The 27054-nt window shown below is 43.0% G+C and overlaps 1 protein-coding gene across 1 annotated transcript in view; it reads right to left on the bottom strand.

Moving 5' to 3' along the window:
- LOC140650500 (protein unc-13 homolog B) overlaps positions 1 to 27054 on the bottom strand; it is a 221424-nt gene that overhangs the window by 23293 nt on the left and 171077 nt on the right. The window contains exons 26-32 of the mRNA XM_072858860.1: positions 20520 to 20646; positions 14971 to 15067; positions 14019 to 14162; positions 13812 to 13889; positions 12739 to 12816; positions 4299 to 4387; positions 977 to 1129 (exon numbers count right to left, since the gene is read on the bottom strand). Of these exons, the coding sequence (XP_072714961.1) occupies positions 977 to 1129; positions 4299 to 4387; positions 12739 to 12816; positions 13812 to 13889; positions 14019 to 14162; positions 14971 to 15067; positions 20520 to 20646 (766 nt within the window). The remainder of the gene's footprint in view (positions 1 to 976; positions 1130 to 4298; positions 4388 to 12738; positions 12817 to 13811; positions 13890 to 14018; positions 14163 to 14970; positions 15068 to 20519; positions 20647 to 27054) is intronic.

Below are 27054 nucleotides of genomic sequence, written 5' to 3'. Positions count from 1 at the left end.
AAGAAAATAATCCAGGCTCGGATTATCATAATCAAAATCACTTGCTCCACAGCTGGACAAAAAGCCCGTAGCACACCAAGTTCCCAGTGATAAAAAGGAAGGTGCCGTCTCAGGATTCACGAAGGCATGCATGGAAAATGCTCAAATAAGAGGGCTCCTAGATGTAATGATTGCTGCAGAGAGTCACTTACTACATGGTGACCAAAAAGAAAGGTGGAACAATCAATACAAAGAGCAACAAAAGAAACTGCATTTTAAACTTGAAAGCTTCACATCTCTCAGAATTTATTGTGAAAATTGCTGGCCACTCCTTTCAAAATAAAGAACTGCTGTGCATCAGCAGGAAGTTTAACTTCTACAATGATTAAAAACTATTTCTCTTTGTAGATTAAGGCTTAGCTGATGAGAATTACGTGCAGTTAGCCACAAAAAGTCCCTGTACAGCTGAATCATGCTGCATGGTATTAATGGCAACAGTTAATTAAAGCAATGGATCAAGCTTATGTACATCACATAGTTCAGAAGCTTATTTGCTAGTCAGAACAGCACCAGGTATGACTAGAACACACTTGCTTAACATGACTGGGATGCTGAGTAGTATATGTATCAAGTATGCAAGTATGGTTTACAATATGTTTGCTAATTGGCTACAGTACAATTTGTACAGGAAAAAAAACATAGCTAGTAAATTTAGAATTTCAGTCTTTCCCACTACCTGATCAGCAGTGTGTTTTGCTAATTGCTATAATTGCCAGAGGGAGAAAGGAGAAATGAGAGTGTGCTCTGGTGCTTGAATGAAGAGGTGATTGATGGCTGGAGAGACAGATATGGGAAGAAAAGCGATTAATTCTTCATGAGAATTCAGAGGCCAGACATCTCAAGAACAATCCAAGAACATGGAGCTATTTTTCCTTCCCCCATCCTGTTCCCAATCCAATGCACTGTATGTGTAACATATATTTGAACACTTGCTTACTTTCCATCCAGGAAATCCATCAATGGCCTCAGGACATTATCTGCATCTTGTGCAACTGTGTTTCTGGCATTAGCAGCAACATTTCCTGTCCCTTTCACTTGACAGAGGATATCAGACATTTGCTTGACACACTCATCAATACGAGTCTGAAAGCTGAACAGATAGAAGAGAAGCAAAAATAGTATTATCAGTGGCAGAGACCTCAGCTCCAGTAAGGTAAAATACTGCAAGTCCATAAACCATGCACTCTATTACACACTCTTTCTCCCCAAGATTTTCTGCTCATTTCCTTACTGTATTTGTCACTAACAGGCATGCTACCCAGTTCCTTATGCACATCATCCACAGACAGCCTACAACCTCTGAACACAAGGCACAATCACACTTAAGAGGAGCTTGTTCATTCATCTTGCAAAAACAAATGATCCTTTCCTGATTTCAAGAAACAGTGTTATTCTTAGCTCAAAGCACCCTTCTGTACCTTTGCTTTCTACACAGGGTGTTATGCCACAGAGACTGGGATGCAGCATGGAGCAATGGCATAATGCATTGCACAGCTCTGAGCACCCAGGAGTCCATCGGCAGTATTTCGGTTATGACCTGTTGCAGGCTAAGTCTTTCAAATAATACAGACAGTCTGAAGGCAGGCACTGACTGAAACCAGTCCACTGCCGTACAGTCCATGCGATATCAGTCAAAATGGGATGTGGGGCTCAGCTGTGAAATGAGCAGTGTCACTGTAATGAAGTGAGATGCAAGCCATTAAAGCACAGTTACTTTTCCATCTTTTACTGCTACAAGGAGGTTCAAAATGAAATAATACAATGGTTAAAACTGATTAATAGATCAGCAGAGCTGTCAACATATCAATTCAGCGAATAAAGGAAAATGCTTTGACATTCAAATGAATAGTTACTAAAAACAGGCATTACAAGTGACATTTAGCTATCCACTAACAGCACAGAGGTTTGAAACCAGGAAGAGTGCTCCAGTGCTAGGAGCTAGGGTAAACATTTAAGAGCAGGAACACAGGTTTGGAGGTCAGCTTTATATCTGCGTAAGTGGCCTGAACTGCTGTTGTGTGACCCACCTAGGACATCTGTGAGTTGGGTGCTAGCATACAACCCCTCTGCCCTGTGGCTCTCGCCTTTCTTCTCCACCCTGTCACCTCTTTCCTCTCCTGCACTGCCACCTCCAGCCTCATGGTCCCTCTTGCTCACTTCTAACCTGCCTCTCACTGGAGCAATTCCAGAGAGCAATTCCAGAGCTCTTTCTCCATGCAGCCTCCACTTCCACTTTCCCCATTTCTAGGAGAGCTGCTTGCAGCAGCCAGTTGTGGCTACAATGACAGCTTAACCAGTGACGTAAGTCACATCAAATAAAATAGTACCAAGCATTTCCTGTACTCCTGACAGTCCCTGTTCTTTTACAGGCTAATCTTACCCCACAGTTCTCCCAAATACTGCATCAGTTGGACCCTGCTTCAAGATGCTGCAAATCCCCAGGCAGGGGATGAAAAATAACAGAATCCCTTAAAAGATAAAAATTAATATGAGGCAAAATTGTCATGAATTATGAAAAATGATAAATCAGTTACTATGGCAACAGGTTCACCTGAAAGTGAAGCTCGTGTACAGGAGCCCTTGGCAGCAGCAAGTTAAGACAACCTCACCTATGCTGTCAGACAGGGCCTTCTGCTCCCTAATTCCCACAGGAATTCCCTCCTTCACTCCTACAGCCTCCAAGAACAAAACAGCAGCTAGCCCTGCGTGAAGTATAAACCCTTTCAAGGCTCCTTTTCTCTATGATATCCTTTAAAGCAGAAAATGCTTCTGTGTCCAGACATAATCCTTTCTCAGCACAGAGGTGGTAAGGCTCTCTGGGTGTGTGCTGCTTTCCCAGCAGGTGCAATGATCTCACATAGACGAAGAAAAGTTAAGATCTGCAGCATCAGGTGTGCACAGTGTTGTAGGAGCAACTGTTTAGAGACTCTGCACAGAATACTGTGGATATCTGTCTTACCTCACACATTTACATCCTTTAGAAGATCCTGCTTATGCAGTAAACTGCAGCTCTGCTTTTCATTCCCTATTACTGTTAAGGAATGAGTGAAGCATCTGAGCCATCTGACTGGCTAAATCTCTTGCTGGCACATCTCTCTAAAACACTCCCTGGTATATATGCTGATACTGAATAATCTCTTTAAATCGTATTTGCAAATGTCAAGATTGTACCCTAATTGTCTTGTAGCAGTGACACCATGGAGACAGGTTTCAGATAACAAAATTCACCCACTAATTATGATTTCTCACTCATCCGCCATCTAATTATGAACCTTATCGATTCAATTCAGTTACAGTTTGAATGTCTCCATTTCTTGCTATAGCATCCACTACTGGCAATGGGAACTCCTCACTTATCTCCCCACTTAGCTCTGTGTGCTGAAATCCAAATAGTTGCTGACAAATCCCACTGTGATTTTTTGGTCATAAGTACTGCAAATCTGTAGACTGTAGGAGGCCAAGTTGGTACAATTTGCTTTATTCCCCTTACCCATGTTTCAGCTATGCAGTTCATGCCTGCATTAATCTTGTTATAAAGAACAACATGAAATGAATGGGGTTTATCATGAGAAGTGGTTGTTTCTGAAGATCAGTTGGGAACCCTGTATTTCTAGATTTTGCTTAATTGACATCTTTTATGGTTCACTACAAAATTATTATGAAGTAGAGCACATTTTTATCCTCAGGTAAATGGTAACATGATTTGCAATAAAACTTAATTGCCATCAATTACTCTGGTAATACTTTCAAGAGCTCCTCCCCTTGAAACATTAGAAAACACCATTCACTGCAACAGTAGAACAAGTTGATCTCAAATTCTAAACCTGTTTCCATTCCAATATTCATTTAACAATCAGAAATCAGTCAGCTGTTTCATACATTTAGAGCAGAACATTTAAACAAGAATGTTGCTTCATAAACACTAGGCTGGAAACTGCTTTCTGAGCAATAAAGGAGCAGACAATTCTGTTACTGACAAGCACTACTTACAGAAAAAAATCAGTCTATGTAATTCAAATACATTTCACAGTTGAGAGATCTCCATGTTGTATTTCTAAGCAGAGCAATATAGAAAAGAGAGACTGTAAAAACATTTCTTACTTCTTTAGATGGTCTCAGTATTTGAAAGACCATGAATTTATGACAAAAGGAAAAATATAATGCAGTTGACGTGAGTTTCTTTTCTCTTCTTAACCTGACTGAATGAGATTAGACAAAAGAAAGGAATGCTTCAAGGACAAAGACCTCCTTATACTCACCTGTTACCAAACACAGCACTCAGCTCATCCAAAACATTGTTCAGCTTCACCTGGAGCTCTTTGAGATGGTCACTTGCTTCTGCATCCAACTGTGGATGAAAGAAGAGCGCTTAGCTTGAACCCAGAGGGCAGTCTGCTGTCCTTCATAGTGCTGCTCTTCACTGTTGAGGCTACCCTTAATAAGCAGGTGAACTATCACCACTGGACTCTGCCAGGTAGGATGCTCTCCTCCACTGCCTGCTGCTGTTACAGAAGCTGTGAAATCATCAACAGATATTTGCCTAAACAGCAGCAAGTGGTTTCCCCAGGCTCCAATACCCTCCAATACCCTTCCCGATATTTGCAAAGTTGAGAAAGAAAGTGAATGTGAACTCCCTGTGGCCAACAGAGTAAGCAGGCTGAGAAATCATTAAGCATTACCTTGGGCTCACGGGTCATTTCACCCCTCTAAGTCTAGAAGGAGACAGGGCTTTTCAGACTGGATGTTATTTACTTGTGCATTTCTCCATGCATGCTCTTGAAAGATGCTATTTCACCTTCCACCCTGCTGTCAGTATTCAAACAGAAGATTGACCCAGCCACTTCTCTCAGAAGACTGGACCCCAGCTATTTTGAAAATCTGGTCACAATATCAGGGCAGGAACTGTTGTGCACTGATCAGTTTTGGAAAGCATAATCTCAGCTATGGGTACTAAGCACAAGTAGCTCTACTCTCACATGGAGCCAGATAGCTTTTAGTGTACAACTGTTCAGAGGAGACTTCACAAAACAAACAAAAAAAAGTGCCCCAAGCACTACATGGAAGCTGCTGACACCTTGGCACATTTGGTAAGAAAGTGCTTGCTCCATTATCATCAGCCCAAAGCCACCTGTTTTTACATTCAACAGTGCCCTGTATTCCAGCTGTAGTCATCCCTCCATCCTCAAAAGAGCCACTTCTGAGCAACCTACCTGTGTGTACACATAACAATATACGTTGAATGCTTTGGGATCATTTGCTCTGAAAAGTAACTTGTAAAACAGATTTGCCTTTGTATGCAGGCAGGCAAGCTGCTCGTAAAACAAAAACTTTCCAGAAATGTTTGCATTTGGCATTCAGAGCTTCACCCCTTACCTCTAAGGCAAGAGTATCTATTTACAAATGTAATGAGCCAGATGCCAGTGCAGTGGTTAAAAATAAGTTTAGATTTTTACGGTATATCCATGCATACAGCTATACAGGATTTGAACATGACAGGAGTTCCCACTTCTATATTCAGTGCTGAAGCCCTCTCCATATTCCTCAGCATCTGTCAGAGAAAGCCAGGCCTTAGGGGATTTGGAATCTGATCCATTCATTTTCCTGTTGTAAGCTGGCATGAAAAATTGACTCTGTTAGGCATTTGAACCTATGCTAATGAAACTCCTGGATCAGAATTTTAAAAATAATTTAAAAAAAACAAACCCAAGCAAATGATGATTACTTAAGCCTTATAACTTTAGGCATTGCTAGCTCTGATTATTTTTCCTTTATTAAAGTGAATTTGTATTCCTGTTACCTTTATAACTCCCTCACTCTATGAAGGCAGACGGAAGCTAGTGTCATGCCAATCAGCAGTCATTCTAGCCAAGCTTGTAGGCAACAAAACAAAACCAGCATCTGTTGGTGGTGGTTTGTCTTGCCCCTACATTAATCCTTCCCTTCTCGTACTGCGTAAAGGGGTGACAAGTGACAAGCTGGCTGGTTAGCTATCTACAATTAATGGCACTCAACAGTCCTCTGATTTTGGCCATCTCTGGTAGATTTGAGGCAGAACCAGTTCATGATTCATAAAAACATTTCAAGTAACTGCTTTTCCAGATAAAAAAAAAAGCTGGAATAATTTGGCACAAGACACCTATTCCTCACTATTTACTTCTACTTCTTTATAAGCTACCAGATGCATGGTCTAGGGGATGTTTGAGGTCAGGATCAACAACTTATTGCCCTGGTTCATGAACCATGCAATTAATTACTTGTTTTACTGTGAGGTGACATGGAGACCTCACCAACTACCTCTAAGCTTCTCCTTACTATTGTCCTTGTTGACTGCAAACTGATCTTCTCAGGAGCAGAAGAAAGGCTGATTGCCAGCCCTGTACTGCAAGAAGGGACAGCTGGAGCAAGGCTTTGCCAGGAGGATGAGCTCTGTTATCTGTGGAGAGGAACCCTCTTTCCTCCAGAACAAGACAGCTGCCCAGATTTAACTTTGAGGTGCCCAGCCTCACCCTCAGGAAGCCCTGGTGGTAAGCCCTGATAGGTTCAGTATCCCCCAAGTCATCCTAGAAAGGCTGTTGTCTTCTGAGCAACTGCTACTATGGAAGGAGGAGTCCACATAATACATTACCGATTGTTAATGCTTAGCCATTGGCATGCTTTGGCTTGAAAGCAAATTTCAGGGAATTACCTGAGTGTGATTTAAGTCCATTAGGAAGGTGGTGATAGGTGTGTACTACTGTTTCATATATATAAATTACACATCAGTTGAGTCCCTGTAGCATGTGATATAACTGAAAACTGTTCTTCGCCAGTATGGTGAAGCACTGATAACAGCGCTCAAATGAAACAGCGTACATTTTGCTGTTGCTGCTCAGCCAATGAATTCTAAGCACATCAGCTATCACTGATAGCAGGAAATGCTACTTGGACTGCATGATAAATCTGGCTGGTAAAGCAGAAAGCAGTATTAGGCAGCTGGGTCACTGCCATATGTCACATCCAGACCACTTCTATCGGAAGCTGGAGCTCAGCAGGCTTATGATCTCCATTCTGTGGGTGTATCTGAGATGATTCAGAGGAAGAAAGCTAACGAAAACTCTCTGTGCAAAATACGGGACAGTACCCACAGCGAGGTGGCTTCTGATCTCTCAGCAAATGATCCAATTCCAGTGGAAATAGTGGCTGGCATGGCCATAGTTCTGTGTTTGAGACTAAATGTGTGATACAGAAAACTGAGGTGCATGCAAAGAGGAAAGAGGTAACCCTATATTTACATTTCAGGGAAGAAAGCAGGGCCCTGTTAATTTCCTGCAAAGACTTGGGACTTAGCATTTCAGAGAATCCAGGCCTCAAAGTCTCATCCAAGCACATACAGGGCTGGAACCTCAAGTTCTCTGCTAATCTGAATGGTGACATTTATAGCATAGTGCTATAAACTTCAGTTTAGGTCGATCTTCTTCTTCTTCTTCTCTCATTGATGAAATGGAACCCATGAGTCTAAGAATTTGCTGTGATGACCCTTCAAGTTTTCCAAGAGATGTCGTTAGTTCTTCGGTTTCTATACACACTGGTGAAGCGTGAGTGATCAGAACTGGAAGGCTCCTCTGTAGCTGGAGAAACATAGCTCTTGCTTTCTAGAAGGTTGAAGATGTTAATCAATTCACATCTTAAAGCCAGAGAACCTGTGAAATCATCAGGTCTGATCTGATATATCAGCAGCTAGAGAATTTTGCCCTGCTGTCCTATTTTAGCTTTATGCACATTATAGAGTTCATCTGGCTCCAGCTTGAAGTTGCTGGTTTTTGTTCTGCCCCCCTCCACTAGCACGTGGGAGCTCCCCTCTGCAGAGGTGACTGTGAGACAGGGAGCTCAACAGATCCAACCTCCCTTTAGGGTCTCGCTTGCACTGAATTTTCCCGCATCTCCCTACTTTCCTACAGGATTCAAGAGTCAGGACCCTGGAGCACTGAATCCAAACAGCTGCCAGATTCTCAAATACTAGGGTGGCCTTAGCTATGGCACGTGGGATGCTAAAGAGGAGCAATCAGTAGATACCACAAATCCTTTGAGAACATTCCTATCAAGTCTTGGCCGTTTCTAAGTTGTCCTGCAATTTGTTATTCAGGTGGCTAATTTAGGATTTAAAATGTGGGCTAACCCTGGCTGAACATTAAGAGGAGAGTTTCCTGAAGCATTAATTGTACAGATTAGCTTGAAACCAAAGGCATGAAAATTGTACAATGACAATCTGCTGCTACTCAGCAGCTAATTCTTTGGGTTCCCTAGGCAGTGCTTCTCTCTGATATTCACCCCACATGCTTGACTTTGGAAAAAAAGAAGTGCAAAAGTATTTTAAACTAGGCGTCAGTAGTGGGCAATGCAGTAGAGCACCTTTTAATTTCAGTGCCATGAGTTCATAACTCATTAAAAGTTAAGTAAAACAATGGACTTCAGAAAGCCATCTCTCTCAAGCAAAATGAGAAAGGCTTATTCTGGTGCCAGGGAGAGCACACAGAGTAGGCTGAATTCTGCAGGAAAACTGCAGAGGTGGGTAGAAAATGCAGGTCACATTAGGTTTTATTAGATAATGTATGAACAATTAAATAAATGGGGCCAAGTTCAGGCAAACACTAGCAATGAATCTACACAGCCCACTTTAGCACAGACCTAAATTACAATCTCCATTCCGTGGGTGTATTGGAAATGATTCAGAGGAACCAAAGGTTTCAAAAGGTATTCATCTACCCAATTTCTATCGAGGACTCACCCCCCCAATTCCACTGTTCATTATGCTTTTAATGCTACCTGTCACTCCATAAACGCTACCTTTCCAAAACATGCTTCAGGAATGTCTGAGAATGCTACTGAGCCACAGTGAAGCTGTTTTGGTCCTGTGAGATCAACACAGCTCAGAGGGGAAACAAAAGTATTAATTATAAATCCTAAAAATAATTTAAGATACTTCTTTCTGTGTGTGTGTGTACATATATATGCCTTGAGATCTCAAGCACAGACCCAAGAGAATCCCTCCACAGAGAGCTCTCTAAAGCTCTGCTGCTGTCCTTGTTTCTGACTAGTAATGTTCACAGACCACCTGATGTCAACACATTAAACCTAGAGATGCTGGGCAATTTTTGCCCTGTTTTGTGCCTTCTGAGTACTACAGTTGGAAAAAGAATAAGAGAAGTGGGGGCAAAGGCACCATTCCTCATTTGGAGGAAAAAAGTAAAGGAAAGCACTATATCAAGGAGCCCAATCTCAAGAAATAACACTGGGCAAGCACTTCTGTTCCATGTTATGCCGTTACACTCCAGGGTGACTATGGGTGAGCCTTGTCCCTTCATGTCCCTTGCTGCAAAAGGAAGTAAGTGATATGGATTTCTGTAGGAGTGTGTTTTGGATGCACTGGCAAAGAGCACTAAGTAGCAGCAGTATTTCTGGTAGCTAGGTAGGCAGCAGCCTTTGACATGGTTTCCCACAGCATTCTCCTGGAGAAACTGGCTGCTCATGGCTTGGACGGGTGTACTCTTCGCTGGGTAAAGAACTGGCTGGATGGCCGGGCCCTATGAATTGTGGTGTATGAAGTTTACTCCAGTTGGCAGCCCGTCACAAGTGGTGTTCCCCAGGGCTCAGTACTGAGGACAGTTCTGTTTAATGTCTCTGTCAATGATCTGGACGAGGGGATCGAGTGCACCATCACTAAGTTTGCAGATGACACCAAGTCAGGCAGGAGTGTTGATCTGCTTGAGGGCAGGAAGGCTCTGCAGAGGGACCTGGACAGGCTGGATCGATGGGCCGAGCCCAATTCTGTGAGGTTCAACAAGGCCAAGTGCCAGGTCCTGCACTTGGGTTACAACAATCCCATGCAACGCTACAGGCTTCGGGAAGAGTGGCTGGAAAGCTGCCTGGTGGGGAAAGGACCTGGGGGTGTTGGTTGACAGCCGTCTGAATATGAGCCAGCAGTGTGCCCAGGTGGCCAAGAAGGCCAAGAGCATCCTGGCTTGTATCAGAAATAGTGTGGCCAGCAGGACTAGGGCAGTGATCGTCCCCTGTACTCGGCACTGGTGAGGCCGCACCTCGAATACTGTGTTCAGTTTTGGGCCCCTCACTACAAGAGAGACGTTGAGGGGCTGGAGCGTGTCCAGAGAAGGGCAACGAAGCTGGTGAAGGGTCTGGAGCACAAGGCTGATGAGGAGCGGCTGAGGGAGCTGGGGTTGTTTAGCCTGGAGCAAAGGAGGCTGAGGGGAGACCTTATCGCTCTCTACAACGACCTGAAAGGAGGCTGTAGTGAGGTGGGGGTCAGTCTCTTCTCCCAAGTAACAAGTGATAGGACAAGAGGAAATGGCCTCAGATAGTGCCTCAGATAGGTTTAGATTGGATATTAGGAAACAATTTCTTCTCCAAAAGGGTTGTCAAGCATTGGTACAGGCTTCCCAGAGAAGTGGTGGAGTTCCCATCCCTGGAGGTATTTAAAAGACGTTTGGATGAGGTGCTGAGGGACATGGTTTAGTGATGGACTTGGCAGTACTAGGTTAAGGGTTGGACTTGATGATCTTAAAGGTCTTTTCAAACCTAAATCATTCTATGATTCAAGGCTTTCCAGAATTGTGCAGTGCTACAGCTGTAGATGGAGATGGATCTGTGAATCAGAAGCAGATGAGGCCACAACTACACAGTAATTGAAACGAATCCCCAGGTTCTGGCTTCACACATGGTACATCTAACATACCTGCCACAGGAACAATGGAATATTTGGTACCTAGTGCTCAACAACATCTTTGAGAACACAAAAAGGTGAACAGTTCAAGATGACCAGAACATATCACTATGCTACTTTCTTATTCCCCCAAGGAAGCAGTTGCTTTTTGGATAGAGAAGTCAGGACAATGCTTACGTTTGTGCAAGCTACTCTGTGAGTGATGTATAGATGAATATAAATCAAATTTGTCACAGAAAGTAAGAACTGCCCTTCCTGAAGGAGAGGATAAAACCCATAGATGCATTTCCAGGAGCATGTTTGTTTACATGTTCTATTTTCAAAGCTGTTCTCTTGCCAATTGTTACTCACCAGCCAGGTTCAATCTACATCAGAAAAAGGAGTACTCAAACTAGGACAAGACCTTGTCTAACTCTAGTGAAACAGAGGACCTGGCAGGTTTCAAGTCAAGAAGCAAAGTACTACATAGTCACCAAGACGGAAACCCCTGGGGACAGCAAATAATGCAGGCACCTAACACAGCACGATTTATTTCTGGTGATCAGTGGCAGCCTAATGAAGTGGACAAGCAGCATTTGAAAAGAAAAGAAAATAAAAGAAATCACTTCCAAAAACCAGCTTCCTAGCATGTTTGCCTGTGTGTTTTATTGCTCACAGTCTGGGTTCCTCTCCTTTTTTTTTTTCTTTTGATTCCACAGTGCAGGGGATAGAGTGGATTCATCACCTGTGTTCTACCTTACCTATACCTCCTGAGGAAGGTTTTAAAGGGCAGAATGCAGAGAGGAGGTCTAGGCTAGGAAAAGCAGCCAACAGTGTTAATAAACACTTCTTTTTCTCCCCTTGTTTTACACACTATCAGGTGGTATTTTCAATTTGAAATATAGGGAAATCCTAGTTAATGGCCACTGCTATGGAAAAAAGTAGCAAATTGATTCCTTAAGGGAAATAAGTGCACATGGATTAAAACTTTATAAACCACTTCACAAATGTTTCATCACAAGTTTGTTTTTTCCTGAAAAATGAGCATTTAGCTACCACTGCTATTACAGCTGGGAGCATATATTTCTAGTTCTTGATGTAGGGCTCAGAAATTAGGATTGTTGAGATCACATGTGAAAGAATGACAGCAGTTTTCCTTGCCTTGTGGGGTAAATCTATTCATTGAGATTTTTGCCCCTTCATAGAATTCTGCCACTGAACACAAGAAAGATTTGAAACAGCAATACAGGCAAAAACTGAGCTGCCCATCAGCAAAGCTGCCTTTCCTCTTGGCATACAGGTCATAGCATGGGTTCTACCACAATACAACCAAAGACAATACACTTAGGCTTTGAAAATAATTTTTTCCTAACATCAGTATCAGCAGCCTTTTCTTCATCTTCCCGAATCTTGAAAAGCAATGAAAAAAGAAGAGAAAAAAACAGATACACGGATTACATCAGAACAGACACAGTGATCTGGGGGAGGAAAACCTTATTTCTGTAAAAATGGCAATTTCAGAACAAAGAACAAAACCGAAGGTATTTATATTCATGGACACATCTGAGTATCCAACAAAGCATGAGTACAGAACTCTTACTTGCATGTTTGCATTATATTAGATATTGGACATTTAATGCCAAAAGTACTGTCCCCACATTTATATGCCACATAAAATGACTTGATGTCAACAGTTCTCAGACCTATCTGTCTGTCTTCAGAGCTGTGAAACCACCAGCCATGCCCACATCCAGCCCACATGAGCACAGTACATATCCTTCTCTTTCCTCCTCCACGCTATTCTGTGCCTCAGAACACTCGCTCCTGCATCTTATGATAAATTTTGTTGAAAAGTCTTCAGGCATGGCTGTCCCCTCACGCTTCTTATACTGCCAGCTGTCTCGAGGCTCTCCTTATGATTGCAGTCTGCAAGTACCAGTATGATGCAAATACCTTAGTAACAGGGCAGTAGGAATGAGTAATACTCAGTCTCTTAGCACTCTTACCTCTTTACCACCCATGGCTTCAAACATCTTCTCTAGCTGCACCCTCAGCTGTTGGATGTTATTCATCAGGATGCAGGGCTGAAGGGACAAAAGCAGGTGCCTGTTACTGCTCAGGATGCCAACACATTTTCACCAGTGCTACAGTCTGTGCCTCAACACCCTTCCCCAAGTACCACCAGATCTGAGAGTCCAGTAGGAGGTAGGGCATGCACAGATTTCAGCACTCAAACCTAAAAAAGACAAGTCATTTCTTAGTCCAGCTTGAAATGGGATGGCCAGTTCCAGAAAACCCAGAGCAGGGAGATCTCTGCTGTTGTATTTTCCTCCTCAGCTTTATCACAGAGAACGAGCTGCCAAGAAATCAGTGCCAGGACAAGGGCCAACTCTGCAGCTCCTGCCATGCCCTGCAAGAGTCCAAGCTGGGTCACCTTCAGCCTCCTAATGCTGCAATGTACTATTGTGAATGGTGTACATCCCAGATCAGAAGGGGAACTGCTAGCCAAAGCTGCATTCAGAGACGCATCTGGGCCAGGCCAAGCCTGCAAGCAACAGTCAAGGGCAGCCTGAGCAATAGACTCTTCCCTCTGCAGTTACATCCCCAGTACAGGTGTGGGAGATAGCAACACCAGCATGGGACAGAACCAGGGTTTAAAACTGTAAGGCCCTGTTTTATTTAATACGCAGAATTTTACTGAATTCAGGATTAAACAGCAAGATAATTAGACGGAGACAACAGTAAACCAAGAGTGCTGCTGAGTACCAGATTTACAGAGCAATCTGTGCCGATTTTTTTTTTTTTTTAATCACCTCTGTGACACACAACCCAGGCAGGCAGAGTGGAAGTTAATTTCAAGGGGACCTGACAGCCTCCAAGCCCTGCAGATCATCTTCAGGACCTAGTTTTATTTTATGGCCAAGCCAGAATTCGATCTGCAAAAGCATACGAATTATGATAAAAACAATACTGAAAGTATTTACACCATTGACACGGTCAGGTGCAATGTGAAAAACTTGGTTTCATCAGGATAATTATGTGATTCCTCAGGGCAGGAGAGAAGCTCAGCACAACTCACCAGCTTCTCCTTGGAACAGTAGGATTGGAAGCTCTTGGAGAGGATGTCAGCATACTGCATCAGCACTTTCCCAATAGTCTGTGAAGACAAGATGTGAGCACTGTTACTTGTCCTCTAACACTGCAGGAGGAGTCCAGGAAATAAAAAAAATCACACTGTTTTGCATCCACTAAGGGAAGATAAACAGCTGGATGTTGAGGGTATTACCTTAGCGAACCTCCTATTATAATGAGCAACAATGACAGGGTCTGGGCACTCCAGCTTCTTAATGATCTCAAAGCTCTGATTAAGCTGGGTGAAGACGTCCACCACTGAGCAAGAGAACAGAGCATGCTCGGATGTTTGCTGGAACTAAAACAGAAGTACAAAGAGTCATTCTCAAATGGGAAGACCTGAAATACACCCATTTCATGGGTGTCTCCATCGTCTGCCATATTGAAGGCAGGACATCTTTACCAAAACCTGTGTCTTCTTCAGAATTAGTCAAAAGCTCTCCAAAAGGCCCAGAGCAGCTAAATAGCCAATTCTCTTGGGTTATAAGTTTACTATCCTTCACCAACTATGACATGACAAGCACCAAGGAAACATAGCATGATGCTGAGATCTTTAATGAAATGCATGGCTTGCCCGTCAGTTAATGAGGAAAGAAGGAGAGAATGAGGAGCTTTTTTTTTTATTTTCTTAAAATTTAGATATTAAAGAGAATGCTTACATTAGCATCACAGACTACAGCGCCAACAGTCACTGAACAAATGGGAAGGCTCTTGCTCTCCATGAGGAATACTGAGCAAATTAATAAGATTACTCTGTCAGTGGATTAAGGTCACATTCTCACTGCATGACTGAGTACATGCAAAGTGCCTTATATTTCAATTGCCTCTCATAAACACAGAGAGATGAGAGAGCACCAAGCCACTGGCTGACAGATTAACAGCAGCAGAACAGAACAGACATAAATGAGTGATATGCACCTTGCTATTAAACAGCTCTCTGTGACCTGTAGGGAAAAGTCCTAAAACAAACAAGTTTCCCAGTTGTTTAGCAAGCAAAAAGGGCTGCATCCTCTATTTGTATGACAGCTGAATTTACAGTGGTGGTGTTTGATTCTGGGCACTGAAGGATGTAGCACCAAGGCCTCCACTCAGAGTGACCTACGTACCCCATCTTTTTTATCTCTCTCCAGAGCACCATGCAGGAATTCTAAGGAAACATCTTCATTTTCATCCAGCCACTGCATCACAAACTGCTCAAACCACCTGCAGGAGGGACAGGAAAGACAGAGAATTACAGCAAGAAACAGAGCACCCCAATAAGACTCAGACAGTGCTGCTGTTTCAGCAAGCCTTGTGAAAGCTTGCCACTGTTAGATGTTTGAATGCTGTTATCTGCGTGTGCAGCCAAAGTTCCCAAAAATACTCCTACCTGTACACAAGTTACCAGTGAGCAGGGGCTGTACCATCACTTGGGCTGGACAAGCAGAACACAGCCCAGCCCAGCCTCTGCAGATTGTTGGTCCTGTGATGGTTCTGTCCTTCTCCCCTGTCTTTCCTTTTTCTTTGTACCTTTCCCTTTTTTCCCCTTGAGCACCAGCTTTAACTTTGCATCATCTCAGACCATTTTGCCTTTTCTTCCTCTTTCACCCACATACCAGACAGGACAAGGGAGACCTCCAATACCACTCTCTCTGCATGCTAAGGGAGACGGCACACTGTCCTGTTGCCCATTTGGGTCTACCATCTTTCACATGAGAGCTGCAAGTGAGTATAAAGGAAGGAAAAGAAGTGCCTGTTTTCCAGGGCCCTTCATCCACTTTATCTGCAGATACAGACATATTTCTGGAGTGCCAGGAGGGAGAATCAAGGCTAGACATTTTCTCCTCTTTAATCCTGCTCTCCCTTTCCCCAGGCCTTCTCTAGAACACCCTCCGATTTCTACGGGCTGCTGATCTCACTGTGAAGATGATTGAGTAAGATTAACTTCTGGTGATAGCACGGCACATCTGCTAGGGCTTGCAGGAAGCTGGCCAGCCTTGTAAGCAGCTCTTAATTGTTTTCTTTTAAAGAAGCACAGACTTAGTTCATGTTAAGTGCTGGACCAACAGCCTTGGAGCATGGCCAAGTCTCCAAACCAGGCAGGTCCTAGAAGCAGGACAGCAAAGCTTGTCTCTGTTCCTTCTCCTCACTTAAGAGGATAAGTGAAATGGTAGAGCAGAATCCAAGAAGCTGTTGAAACAGCCACTGCTGTATCTCAGGGAGATGCCTTACATGAGGTGGTGTCTGGAGCTACCTCCTGCACTGAACAAAAGGCTTCTACGCAACCCCACCTTGGCCAAATAGGCAAGGTGAGAAGCAGCTTCAGTGATGGGATCTTACAGCTGGTCATCCCTCTGTTCTCTGCTCTGTGGGACATATCAACATAGTACAAAAGTGGTGGGGGGGAGTGGGATGGTCATCTGTGTTTGAGCAACAACACAGCACTTACAGCTTTATTTAAATGTCTGTCTAGGATTTGTTGTGTGCCAACATACCGCAGCTGAAGCAAATCTTAATTTCAAATATTACTGAACAGCATTCACAAATATGGGAAAAAAGTGCCCATGCATGATTTCAGTCCATACGAAAGATTATTATATGAGCTTCACAGAGTACAGCGTCCTCTAAACAGGCAGCTGTATTCATAGAGATTGTGCTAATTATGGGCTGAGTTTGCAAAGAACATGAAAGCATGTGCCAGACATGAGAGGGAGATCAAGAGCAAATTCAGAGACAGAGCATACTAGATAGCCTTAAATACTCTCTACACTTTGAAATATAAAGCACATCAATGCTAATACTGGAAATTGTAATTGACACAGTGTTAAATGCCAACAGCAACCTGTCTGTGCAGCCCTATTTAATATAGACAGCAGCAGTGGAACATTGTCACAGACATATGGGCTTCCTGTGTTCTGGAGAAATTCCTTTCGAATGGCACTTTGGGCTCCTAAAAGTTACCATATTTCAGAGTCTGCTGCAAGTTTCTCAAGCTTTCAACATTTTGTTATTAATTACAGTAGCATATTTTAAAGTGACAGCTCAATCCTTAGAAGATAACTCAGGCAGTTTACATGGAAGCAACTACACATCTTCTACCTCTTTCACAGTTCCCAGGCTGCAAGTTGCTGACTGCTTCACATGTCATAGGTCCATGTACAGGGAGGATTAGTTGTTTGTGCCAGAAGCCACATTTTCGCTCTGAGAAGTAGAACTACTTCCTGATTATCATTCATCCTTAGTTATTGCACCATATTAATAAGAAAGGGCCATTCACTGTGACAACAGTCATTGCCCATTTTTATGGCTACCATATGTTGATATACAAAATCAAGTGCACAGGTATTTTATTGTCTTACCAAATTGTCTAAACAAAGGTAGTAAGGAAAAAGGTACTGTTGGGGGGTGGGGAGGGGAATTACCACCACCTTCCCCCCTAAATAAAAAAATGCACTACCTCCAGAAAGAGGTTTAATATGAATGTTTATGTGCAAAGTCAATCACTTGGATCAGGTCAGGAAATTCTGTAACTACATTTGCAAAGCCAGCCTCAACTTTGTCCCTTATTGTCTGGCAGGAAAACACAAGAGATATAAATCATCTATGAATACTTCCAGTCCCTGGGCACATTCAGGACCAAAATGCATCTTGAGCTGCAACCCAAACCTAGAGTTATCTTAGGCCAAATACCCCTTTCAGGGTTTTACTACCAGGTCTTGGGCTGCTAAGCAAGTGAGGGCGGACCCTGAGGACTATGAAGGCAATGTAACCAAAATGATATTAAAAATTATCTATCGCAGAAACTAATAAAAATAATCTGATTTCATGCAGAAATTGTTTCAAAATGTTGTTATATGGCAAATATCTTCTTCCTTGTCTGCTTCAATTATTGATCTAGAAGCAAACACCATAATGACTCATGCACCAGCACCCAAGGCAGAGGCTCACGGTGCTGCTTCAGAGACATTCTGTGCTTGCAAGGGTCAGCACAGCCTGACTCGAGATGGCACAGCCAACCTGTCCAAACGAGGTTTACACAGAATATGCCTCAGTCCTGCCTGCTGGGAAAGGGAGCGGTGCTTTGTGACTAAATTAAAGTTTACCTCTGTTGGTTGCACAACAGTAACGTTAACACAAAAGTCTGCAATTTCAGCTTGGCCATTAGCCTGGCTCCTGTGGTCTCAGACTTTACAGGTGAATTAATCTTGTTCCTTTGCTGTGTTGATGCATGTGGGTACCCAATGAACATCCTGTGGGCCTTGGCAAGCGCAGAGGCAAGAAGGCAGGCAGGGTTTCAGAGAGTAAAAGATAAATACTATGTTTGATGAAGTGAGCCAGAAGACAGGATTTCAAAGGAAGGAATGCCTTCCCCCACCAGAGAGGAGGTAGTCTCCAGTACAGCTACAATACTAGCTGCATGCTAACATCAGTATTAAAACAAAACATAGAACACTTCTTTACACATCTAAAAAGCTAGTGTTTTTCGGAATCTGACACTTCACAGCTTTTAGCTGGCAGCTAAAAAGTGAAGAGAGGAAGTTTTGAAGATCCACTCCCAGCTATGTTGCTACTTCAGTTTCAGAAACTGCTGCTGAATTTCAGAAAATAAGGGGAGCATAAAAATTTCAGCTTTGGTACTTTGGAGCCTTCATTTTATTCAATCATACCTCAAGGCTATCAGAAACATGGTTTCTCATAGTTTCAATGTGAAAAGTGAGTTTGTGGATAGCCTCTTGTCTGTTGAGTAGACAGACAACTCATCTGTTCTCTGGACAGCAGCAATTTGCTTTCATCTAAAGAGTTTACCGATGTGCAAACCTGATGCGTGGACTCCTTTGTTAAGGAAGCTTCAAAAGTAAAAATACTTGTGATGAAGCAAATCAGAGGACAAGAGCACATTGCTGTAATTGATACCAACGGGATATTTCATGACAGGTGAAAGTTATGGTTGAAATAAACATCACCTGTGTCTGACAATGTGGCTATTGTACTAAAATACAAGAGTGAAATAACAAAGCCAGCAGCTGCAAACGTACATGAGCACTGAAGCTCTAACACAAAGGCCAGCAGAGCAGAACAGTCTGCAAAAGACTGCAGAATGAAACTGAGCATCATTATCCTGATTACACAGGAGAAAAAGAGAGACTGAGAATATCTGGTGGCTTGCCTGAGACTGCACTGACTCAGAGGCACAGCAAAGAGAATAGGGCTTCTGAGACTCACTCCAACACCCTGTTCACTGAGTTCATGCCTCTTGCTGACCTGATTTGTTAAGCAAGGCCCATAGCCCAAGCCAAGCAATTATGCCAACTGCCTCAAGTCTTATTAGTGTGCAGCTAGCACCAGGCTTGAGGGACTGCATGCACCGCAGAATGGGAAGAGAATTCAAAGTGCCAAAACTGGAAACACAGTCCAAGCAAGATTTTTTTTCAAGAGGGACAAGTGCAAAGTTCTGCATTTAGACAGCTGTGAACAGTCATATACAGGATGGGAAGAAAGCTAGGACACTCTGTTGAGGGTGACTGGGGGCTGGTTTGTGGAAGCATCACTAGTCAACAATACCATTGAAGGGGGAGGGGGGAAAAAAAAAAAAGCTGCTATCATCCCAGCGAGCAAAAGCAGCAGCACTGCCTGCAAGGCAATGCAATGCAAGGCCTAGATGAAACATCAGTATTTAAATCTGGGTGTTGTATGTCCCGACACAGACCAGCTGGAGAGAAGCGAGTAAACGTCACTTACAAGGAAAGCTGACAACAAATGGGAACCAGCAGAAGACTGGGAAGGCACATGAGAAAAGCATTTTACTCTTGTAAAACAGGAACAATTTGTTCTCCATGCCCAGGCTGGTAGGACAGGATATAAAAAGCTCAAATCGAAGCAAGAAAGATTTGGAGGGGGGAAAAGGGGAGTGTGTTAAACCCCCAAAACCCCGTGGAGGGGTAACAGTGAAGCACAGGGAAAAAAGCTGCTTGAAGGAGATGTGCAGCAACCATCACTGAAAGCCTCTGAAAACCAGTTAAACACTGGTCAGAAACAACACACCTGCTCTTGCCTTCGGCCAAATGTGGGACTCTAGCTACAGTATTCTCTCCAGGTTGCTCAGACAACTTTTTGGGCTCATAAACCTTCTTCAGGTCTGAAATCTACTGCTGCTCTTTTAAAGTTAAAAGTTGCAAACAATCACTTAAGAGCAACTGCTTGTTAGATGTTTCCAACTAAACCACCTGGTCTTAATAAAAAAAGAAAACATTATCTTTACTTACAAATCCTGTTGTGTGTGTATACCTATGACATTCATACACACACACTGACATACATACAGTATGTACAGATAAAGCTGTATCTATTAACACAACAATGTAAGCATACATCCAGAAGTCTGCTATTCAAGAATTGACCAAACCCCACACTGCAGGCACAAAGTGGCTTAAAGACTGTCCATGCCATTGCTAAAGCTTTTGAGATCTTGGGAGATACTGTACAACAAGGGATTGAATTGTGTCAGGGACAGTGGCACAGAACACCGGAGGGGACAAACATGCACATAAACACAGAAGATCAGGAGTGAAGAAATGGTGTATCATGAAGGCAGCCACAGGAGAAGCAAATAACTACTCTCAAGGTAACACAAGGAGATGCATAGTGGGGAATACTGCAGGAGGCATAACACACTCACGCTGGATATTCAGGCACTTTTCCCTTGAAGGCAGGCAGATCACGAACATATTCATTGTACAGCCACTTCACTTTGAAGTGTAAATTCATATAGTCTGCACTTTTACACAGTCTGTGTTTCTCATGCTCTGTAAGGAAGGAAAAAAAGCAGTTAGGTCTGAATTTACCACTATCACTGCATCAGGCACACGAGGGTCTTATAAAGCATGTCCACAATATGCAATGGTTTTGGGGATGAAGCACCTACAGAGCCACAAAATCTTCACAACACAGGATTTTGGCAGCAGGCGGGGGTTCTTGGTGGTTGACCGTTGGGGCTCTGGAGTTTATTTCTGTAGCTCGAATTAATAGTTCCATTTGTTAAAGACTTTTTGGTTGTCAAAGCAATAAAAATAGACCATCTCTTACGGCCTTTCCATTTAACATATGACAGTCCAGATTTCATCTTTGCAGGAAACAAATCAAGGAGAGCGAATCTGTTCATTCTTGGATATAAACAAAGGCAATACTAACATGTTACACTACATCCCCTAAGAGACAAGAATAGAAAAAATCAAGTTCTTTAGAGTTTGACAGTGTGAGTCACAAGCAAGTTCAAACAAGCTACACAGGAGCTGGAGCCTTCCTTGATCCCCAGTTTGGAGAAATTCATGACACTTCTCTTCCAGAAGGCAACTGTTTTCTTACTTGTGTTGCCTTCCTGAGCACAGTCCACTGAAGAGACCCACAGATATCTACCTGCTGCTGAGCCTCTTCCTCCTGCCAGGTTTCATCATGTTTTTGTACCCAGGCTTAATGCAGTTCCTCCCTGTATAACGCACATACCTCCACAACACAACCCTTCCCACACAACTATGCTGCTAAAGCACTTGCCATAATCAGACCTACATTTCTGCAGAGTTCATCTCCCTAGACCACTGCTCCCCCTTCTCCCTCATGAGAAATGCATGCTCTATGTCTTCGCTCTCAAGGCCCTTCACAGCCTACGTCCACACTACCATCTTTCAGCAGTTGACTCCCACCTCTAATCAGCCCACAATCCCTGTTTTTAAACTACTCGTTAAGTTCTCCCAAAAGCATCTCAATGCTTTCTCCCAAGCCATCCCTCATGTGCTTACACAGGTAGCTCCTTCTACTGCACTGCTTTTCTTCAGAATCCTCCTTGAAAAGAATAAAATTAATTCCTTAATTTCATGATGCTAAGAGGACTCAGCGGCTGGCTTTTGCCTGCACTGCAATCCTGAATTATCAGCTGACCAATTCTGCACCACCGCTCCCTAGTGCCGCCTGTCCATATCCATCTCTTTCTTCTGCCAAGCTTCAACAGCATGAATACACTTGTGCCAGGCTTCTTTGTTCACTCTAGCACCACAGCAATCTGCTAGTCCATGACTACAGTGTGAGATATAAGATTAAAACATACATGATTTTGGCTTAGACTCAGGTTCTCCCCCCCGCGTTTGACTTCAGACTCCTCTTCCTACCTTTTGTGTGGTTACCTCATTATTGATGTCACTTTCCAAGGGCATCACTGCTGACGTACAGACAGGATCCAATTATGTTAAAAAGTGGAAGTCTTTCTCTTAACTGTGAATAGCTTTAATTCTAGGACTTTGGTAGAAGTATCCAGTAACTGGGTAGATATATGCACACATGAGCAATACATGTGACAGATATTCATCAGCAGAAGATACATCTTAATGATGTAAAATGGCTCCAGCTTTCTAATCAGTACCTGACAGACAAGTTTATCTTACAATGTCATCATCTATTTTCATGTAAATGTGAACTCTTGCAACTATTTCAAAACATTAAAAAACTTCCACATCTCCCTTGAAGCTTCAACAACATGCACAAGAAGAAAGGCCAAATAAATTATGAATTATCCAACTGAAAGCACAAAACCCAAAGAACTTTTCATGCATAATTATTCCATAAGTCCTGTCAACTCCCAAGCAGTGGAACAATCCAGTGAGTTGTCTGCAAACCTCTGTAACAGTGTAATATAGATTTCCTTCCAATTCATGTGTAGCAGATCCACAAAGATATAATCTCAAAAAAAAAAGAAACCCAACCTTTGTTTTAAAGAAATTAAATTGCCTAATATCTGAGAGACATAGTCCCCATGAGTGATGGTTCGATGGACAAATTTACACGTGCTACTATTTGACATGTACTATGATCCATTACTCTCCACAGTGAATTTGCTTGTATTGGAGCCAAGGAAAGTCCATTCATGTTTTACATTAATAAATCTAGTATCTTTCTTGAGTACTAAGCAAGTATGAGTATACTCAGTGTCTGAACTGCTGACCTCCCTCAGGAACAAATGCAGAAGAAAATGCAAAGCTCTCTCCACAGATCTAAAACTGGAAACCAACACAGCAATAACCGTGCCCGCTTAGGTCCCTGCGAGAGTGAGGAAATCAATGGACAATTATAACTTCATTAACTTTGATATGCGCTGCCACCCAGGTGCTATTCCCGCATGGGGAAACTGCTGTTCCTGCAGAGGGAAGGTCTGACTTGGAGGTAAAAAGGACTCAAATCAGATTTATTTCCTCAAAATTAAGCAGTGCACTAAAAGCAAGTAATTCAAACCTTTTCCTGTTTTTTAGGACATTTAAAACACTACTAAGTTGCAGAAGAGGAAGACGCAAAGCAGCCACAGAAGCATAGCCCAAGGACGGCTACTAGGACTATCTAGCCACCCAAGCAGTAAAGGAAAGGCTTGGCACCAAGGGAACAAAACTACAGGAAAGTAAAAGAAAGAAGAAGAGGTCTTACCACCATAAAAGAGAACCTTACGTATGCGAAAGAAAGGTGGGGCTTGTGACAGAGAAAAGACAAAAGTGAACTGTAACAGCTCAAACATGCTGGAGGACAAAGAAAGCCAACACAGCCCCAAAATCCCTCATCCCCAACAGCTCATACCATCTGCCTTCAATGGACCCTGCACAGTTTTGATCAGCTGTTTTCTTTGTAAAGCGAAATGTTTAAGAGCACTTGAAGGTGACATGGAAACACATTGGCCAGAGGTATACTTTGAAAACCCATTTTAGGAAAAGTAAAGTGAAAAGCGTGGGAGCCATCAGTCTCAGCACATTTCTGTTCCACTTTATAACCTGCTGGCTTTAAAGAGCTTAGCAGCAGCAACAGTGGAAGAGTGCACAGATATTTTGCAGCAACTGCTGTGTTTTATCCTAAAAAGACCACGGAGTTCTGTAAGTCTCTCACATTTCCTCAGCAGATTTCATCTGCAAACAGCTTCCTCCGGAGAAGAGCTTTTAGGGTCACCAAGGCCATATAATTAAGGCATTAATAGGGAACTGCTTCCTATCAGCACACTTTCTACAGTCATGTCCAAAACTATTTTTCAGGCAGAGAACAGGACTTCCACCACATCCTTAATCTGTGGATTTTCTTCTTGATCGTGAGCCTACCTTCTGTGAGTTAATTTCTCACAAATAATCCTTAATTTCTGCAAAGAAGCTCTAATAAGTACTGAGGCTGTTGAAGCGTTAATGATTTATTTCAGTTCTGCCTGCCAAGTCTACTCAGTCTCTCTTTTTATTAGAGATGCTTCCAATTTACAATTCTCCTAATGCTGATGCGTCCAAAATAAGATGAACCATCTCTGTCAAGGATGACATTGATTTTCTATTACTGTCTTTTAATGTCTTCCTAGTAAATGAAGTGCAGAAGCCCTCTTTGCTCGGACAGTCTGTGCTTTCTGGGTCACAGAGGTTTCACAGGGGACAGCAAGAAAACTAGTAAATCCAGTTACCAGTGGGCTCACAAGGAGGCTATCCAGCTGCTGAGCACTGGTCAGTGTCCCAGAGGTGGAGCTAACTGTATGACTTGGAAAAATCATCCTCTACTCTACAGTGACTCCAGGGTAGCATGATCTGGGACAGCCAAGTCTGGGCCACATGACATGTCTATCTGATCTGTTTTACTCTTGTGTTGATGGAGAACAAGGGATACTTCTCAATGCCTCATCTTGTACTGCCTTCACCAGAGGGAAGGGCCAGGTCTGCTGTTCATGGTGCCCTGAGCTGTGACTACTTTGGGGGAGAGAGAAAACAAAACAAGCGGGGTAGATCCTGGAGCTTCTGCTGTGTCTCAGCAGCTGAGTCTCCTTAGAGAAGACAAAGGCATAAGATACGTCTGCAGTGCGCTTGCTTTCCAGCAGTCAAACACACTGCTGCTGTGACTATTGCTACCAGTTGCTGAACATATTTTAAATAGAAAATAGGTGTTTCATTTTTATTACTTGAATATTTTACACATTAGCACTCTAACTCTTCAGAAGATGCCCAAAGGACACGTGCTGCAGCATCCACAGGCTAGCAAAACTTCTGGTTCTGAAGCTCCTAAACATGGTATTCGAGGTATAAATTAGTATTTATACATTGCCCTGCACAGGCTACACATTACACATGGGGGTAAGCTCCAGCTGGGAGAGGCATTGTCAACTGTCACCCATGGGAAAAAAGGAAAACAACTCACACAGCCAGGCACTGCTCTCCAACTCAGAAAAGCCATCTCCCACCTGCGCCTCCCAACTCTCTTCCACACTGCATACTGCAGAGCAATGTGGAAGCATCAGGCTGGAAGGAGGGGGGGGGCAGTTTCACACAGCCAGGCCTACACTCTTTCTACACCAAAGCCATTGCACGGCCTTTAAGCTAGAAGAAATTTCACTTCCACTGCAGAGCAAAAGGCCCAGAGATCCTCAATCATCACCCCAGCCAGGAGGGAAGGAATAGAGCCACACATGAACTGGAGCTCTGACCTCACCAGTTATTGTCCATCAGATGTTATCTACAGCTTAATGCCTGGGACCCTGCAAAGGGGCTCTCACCCAGAACTGCTCAGTCTATTGAGTACCACCAAAAAAACAACTGGAGTGACTAGTCAGAACAGGATTCTCCTAAGCAACACATACCCTCCATTTCTGCAGCAGCAGTATGGTCCTTCCACATCATCTTTGCAGATCTGCTCATCACTGGCATAAAACTATAGGACACTAAAGCCTATATTAGCAACTACATCCAAAGTGCTAAAACTACAGGTAACGGATTAAAGTCTTTGCCTACTCACAACTATAAACTCTACTAAGGAGCGTGAACTTACCACTTGGTGAGGTGAATGAGCTCATGTTATCCAGAACTTGGGAACAGAACATAAGGGAAAACACCATGAAGAAAGTTAGAAGCAAGTGTTATACTCTGGGTTCATGTGCACATATCTCCACAGAACAGATTAGCTTTTGTTGCAGAGAGCTCCTGATGCATACAGATCTTGGAGCACTCCAGAAATGTACCCAGGGAGTACTCCACAAACCAGCAAAGACAGGAGTATGAAACTCTTGGTGTAGTTAAACTCGTAGAGAAATTAGCAACTCAAACCAAGAAATGACAGAGCCAAGAGCTGAGGACAGCAAATCTAATCATCATCCTTCACATCACTTAATCTGTTTCCTTGAATCCCTTTTTTCCTCTCATTTAAAAAAAACATGCAGCAAGCTAATCCAATCATGTGTATTTAAAATACAGGTGGTAAGGCCTGTAATTGAATTATTGTAGAGCTTGTTATAAGGGTTATCTTCATAAGTTTCTGGAGAGCAAAGCAGTGAGGAATCACACTTGCCTCAAGTAGAATTTTGCACCCTGAGGATTTCTTGAATATATATTTGGAAGAGAAACACACCAACACAGACTCTAACGTTGTTCAATCCTCTGCAGGACTTGCACAACTAGAGTACAAATACATGTACCATGCAGTTTTTCAGCTTTTGATCAAAATGCAAACACTTCCCGGTCCATCAGCCGCCTTTGTGTCAACTTTTCTCACCAAGAAATACTTTGAAGAGGGATGCTCTTTCAGCAAGTATTTGCTATGCACTGATGAACTCACAGATGGAAACATTATGCCAATCCTTGTCTTAAGAAGCTTACAAGTGACCAGAAGGATGCCAGGAAAAGGTAAAATAAGCCCAGATTCATCAGGGACGACAGAGTCAAAGGGGACACGGTATGAGATGTAAACAGAGAAAACCTGGGAGGCAAAGTTAACTTGGGCACTGGCAATCAAATAGAGTAATGCAAAAGAGGAAAAAAAAAAACCCAGTCAAAGTCAAATTCACTTTGACAGTCAAATTCACACACATAATCAGTAGCCTTTTTGCAGCTGCATTTTGGATGCAACAGGGAAAGGGAATCTTAGGAAAGTCAGCAAGCAAATGGAGAGATCCAGTTCTCATGGCTGCTGGGAAAGGAGGAAGATACAGCACTTTCAACTCATAGAAGAGCAAATTGCATTATAAATTCCTGAGGGTGAGCGCACAGGGGTAAATAAGGACAAAATGGAAAGGGGAGCCAAAATAGTTGCAGGAGCAAACAGTTTCTAGGGAAAGTGAACATGAAGTTATCACAGTTGCCTTATCTCTAATGCATGAGCAAGTAGTGACAGTCACTATGAAACAGACTCTTCAACACAGTTAGTAGGTCTTAGTCCTTCTTCCCAGTGTC

Source organism: Ciconia boyciana, chromosome 4 (assembly GCF_034638445.1).
Source record: "Ciconia boyciana chromosome 4, ASM3463844v1, whole genome shotgun sequence".
NCBI lineage: Eukaryota > Metazoa > Chordata > Aves > Ciconiiformes > Ciconiidae > Ciconia > Ciconia boyciana.
The sequence above is the reverse complement of the archived record's forward strand: the minus strand, read 5'-3'. Positions and strand labels throughout refer to the sequence as shown.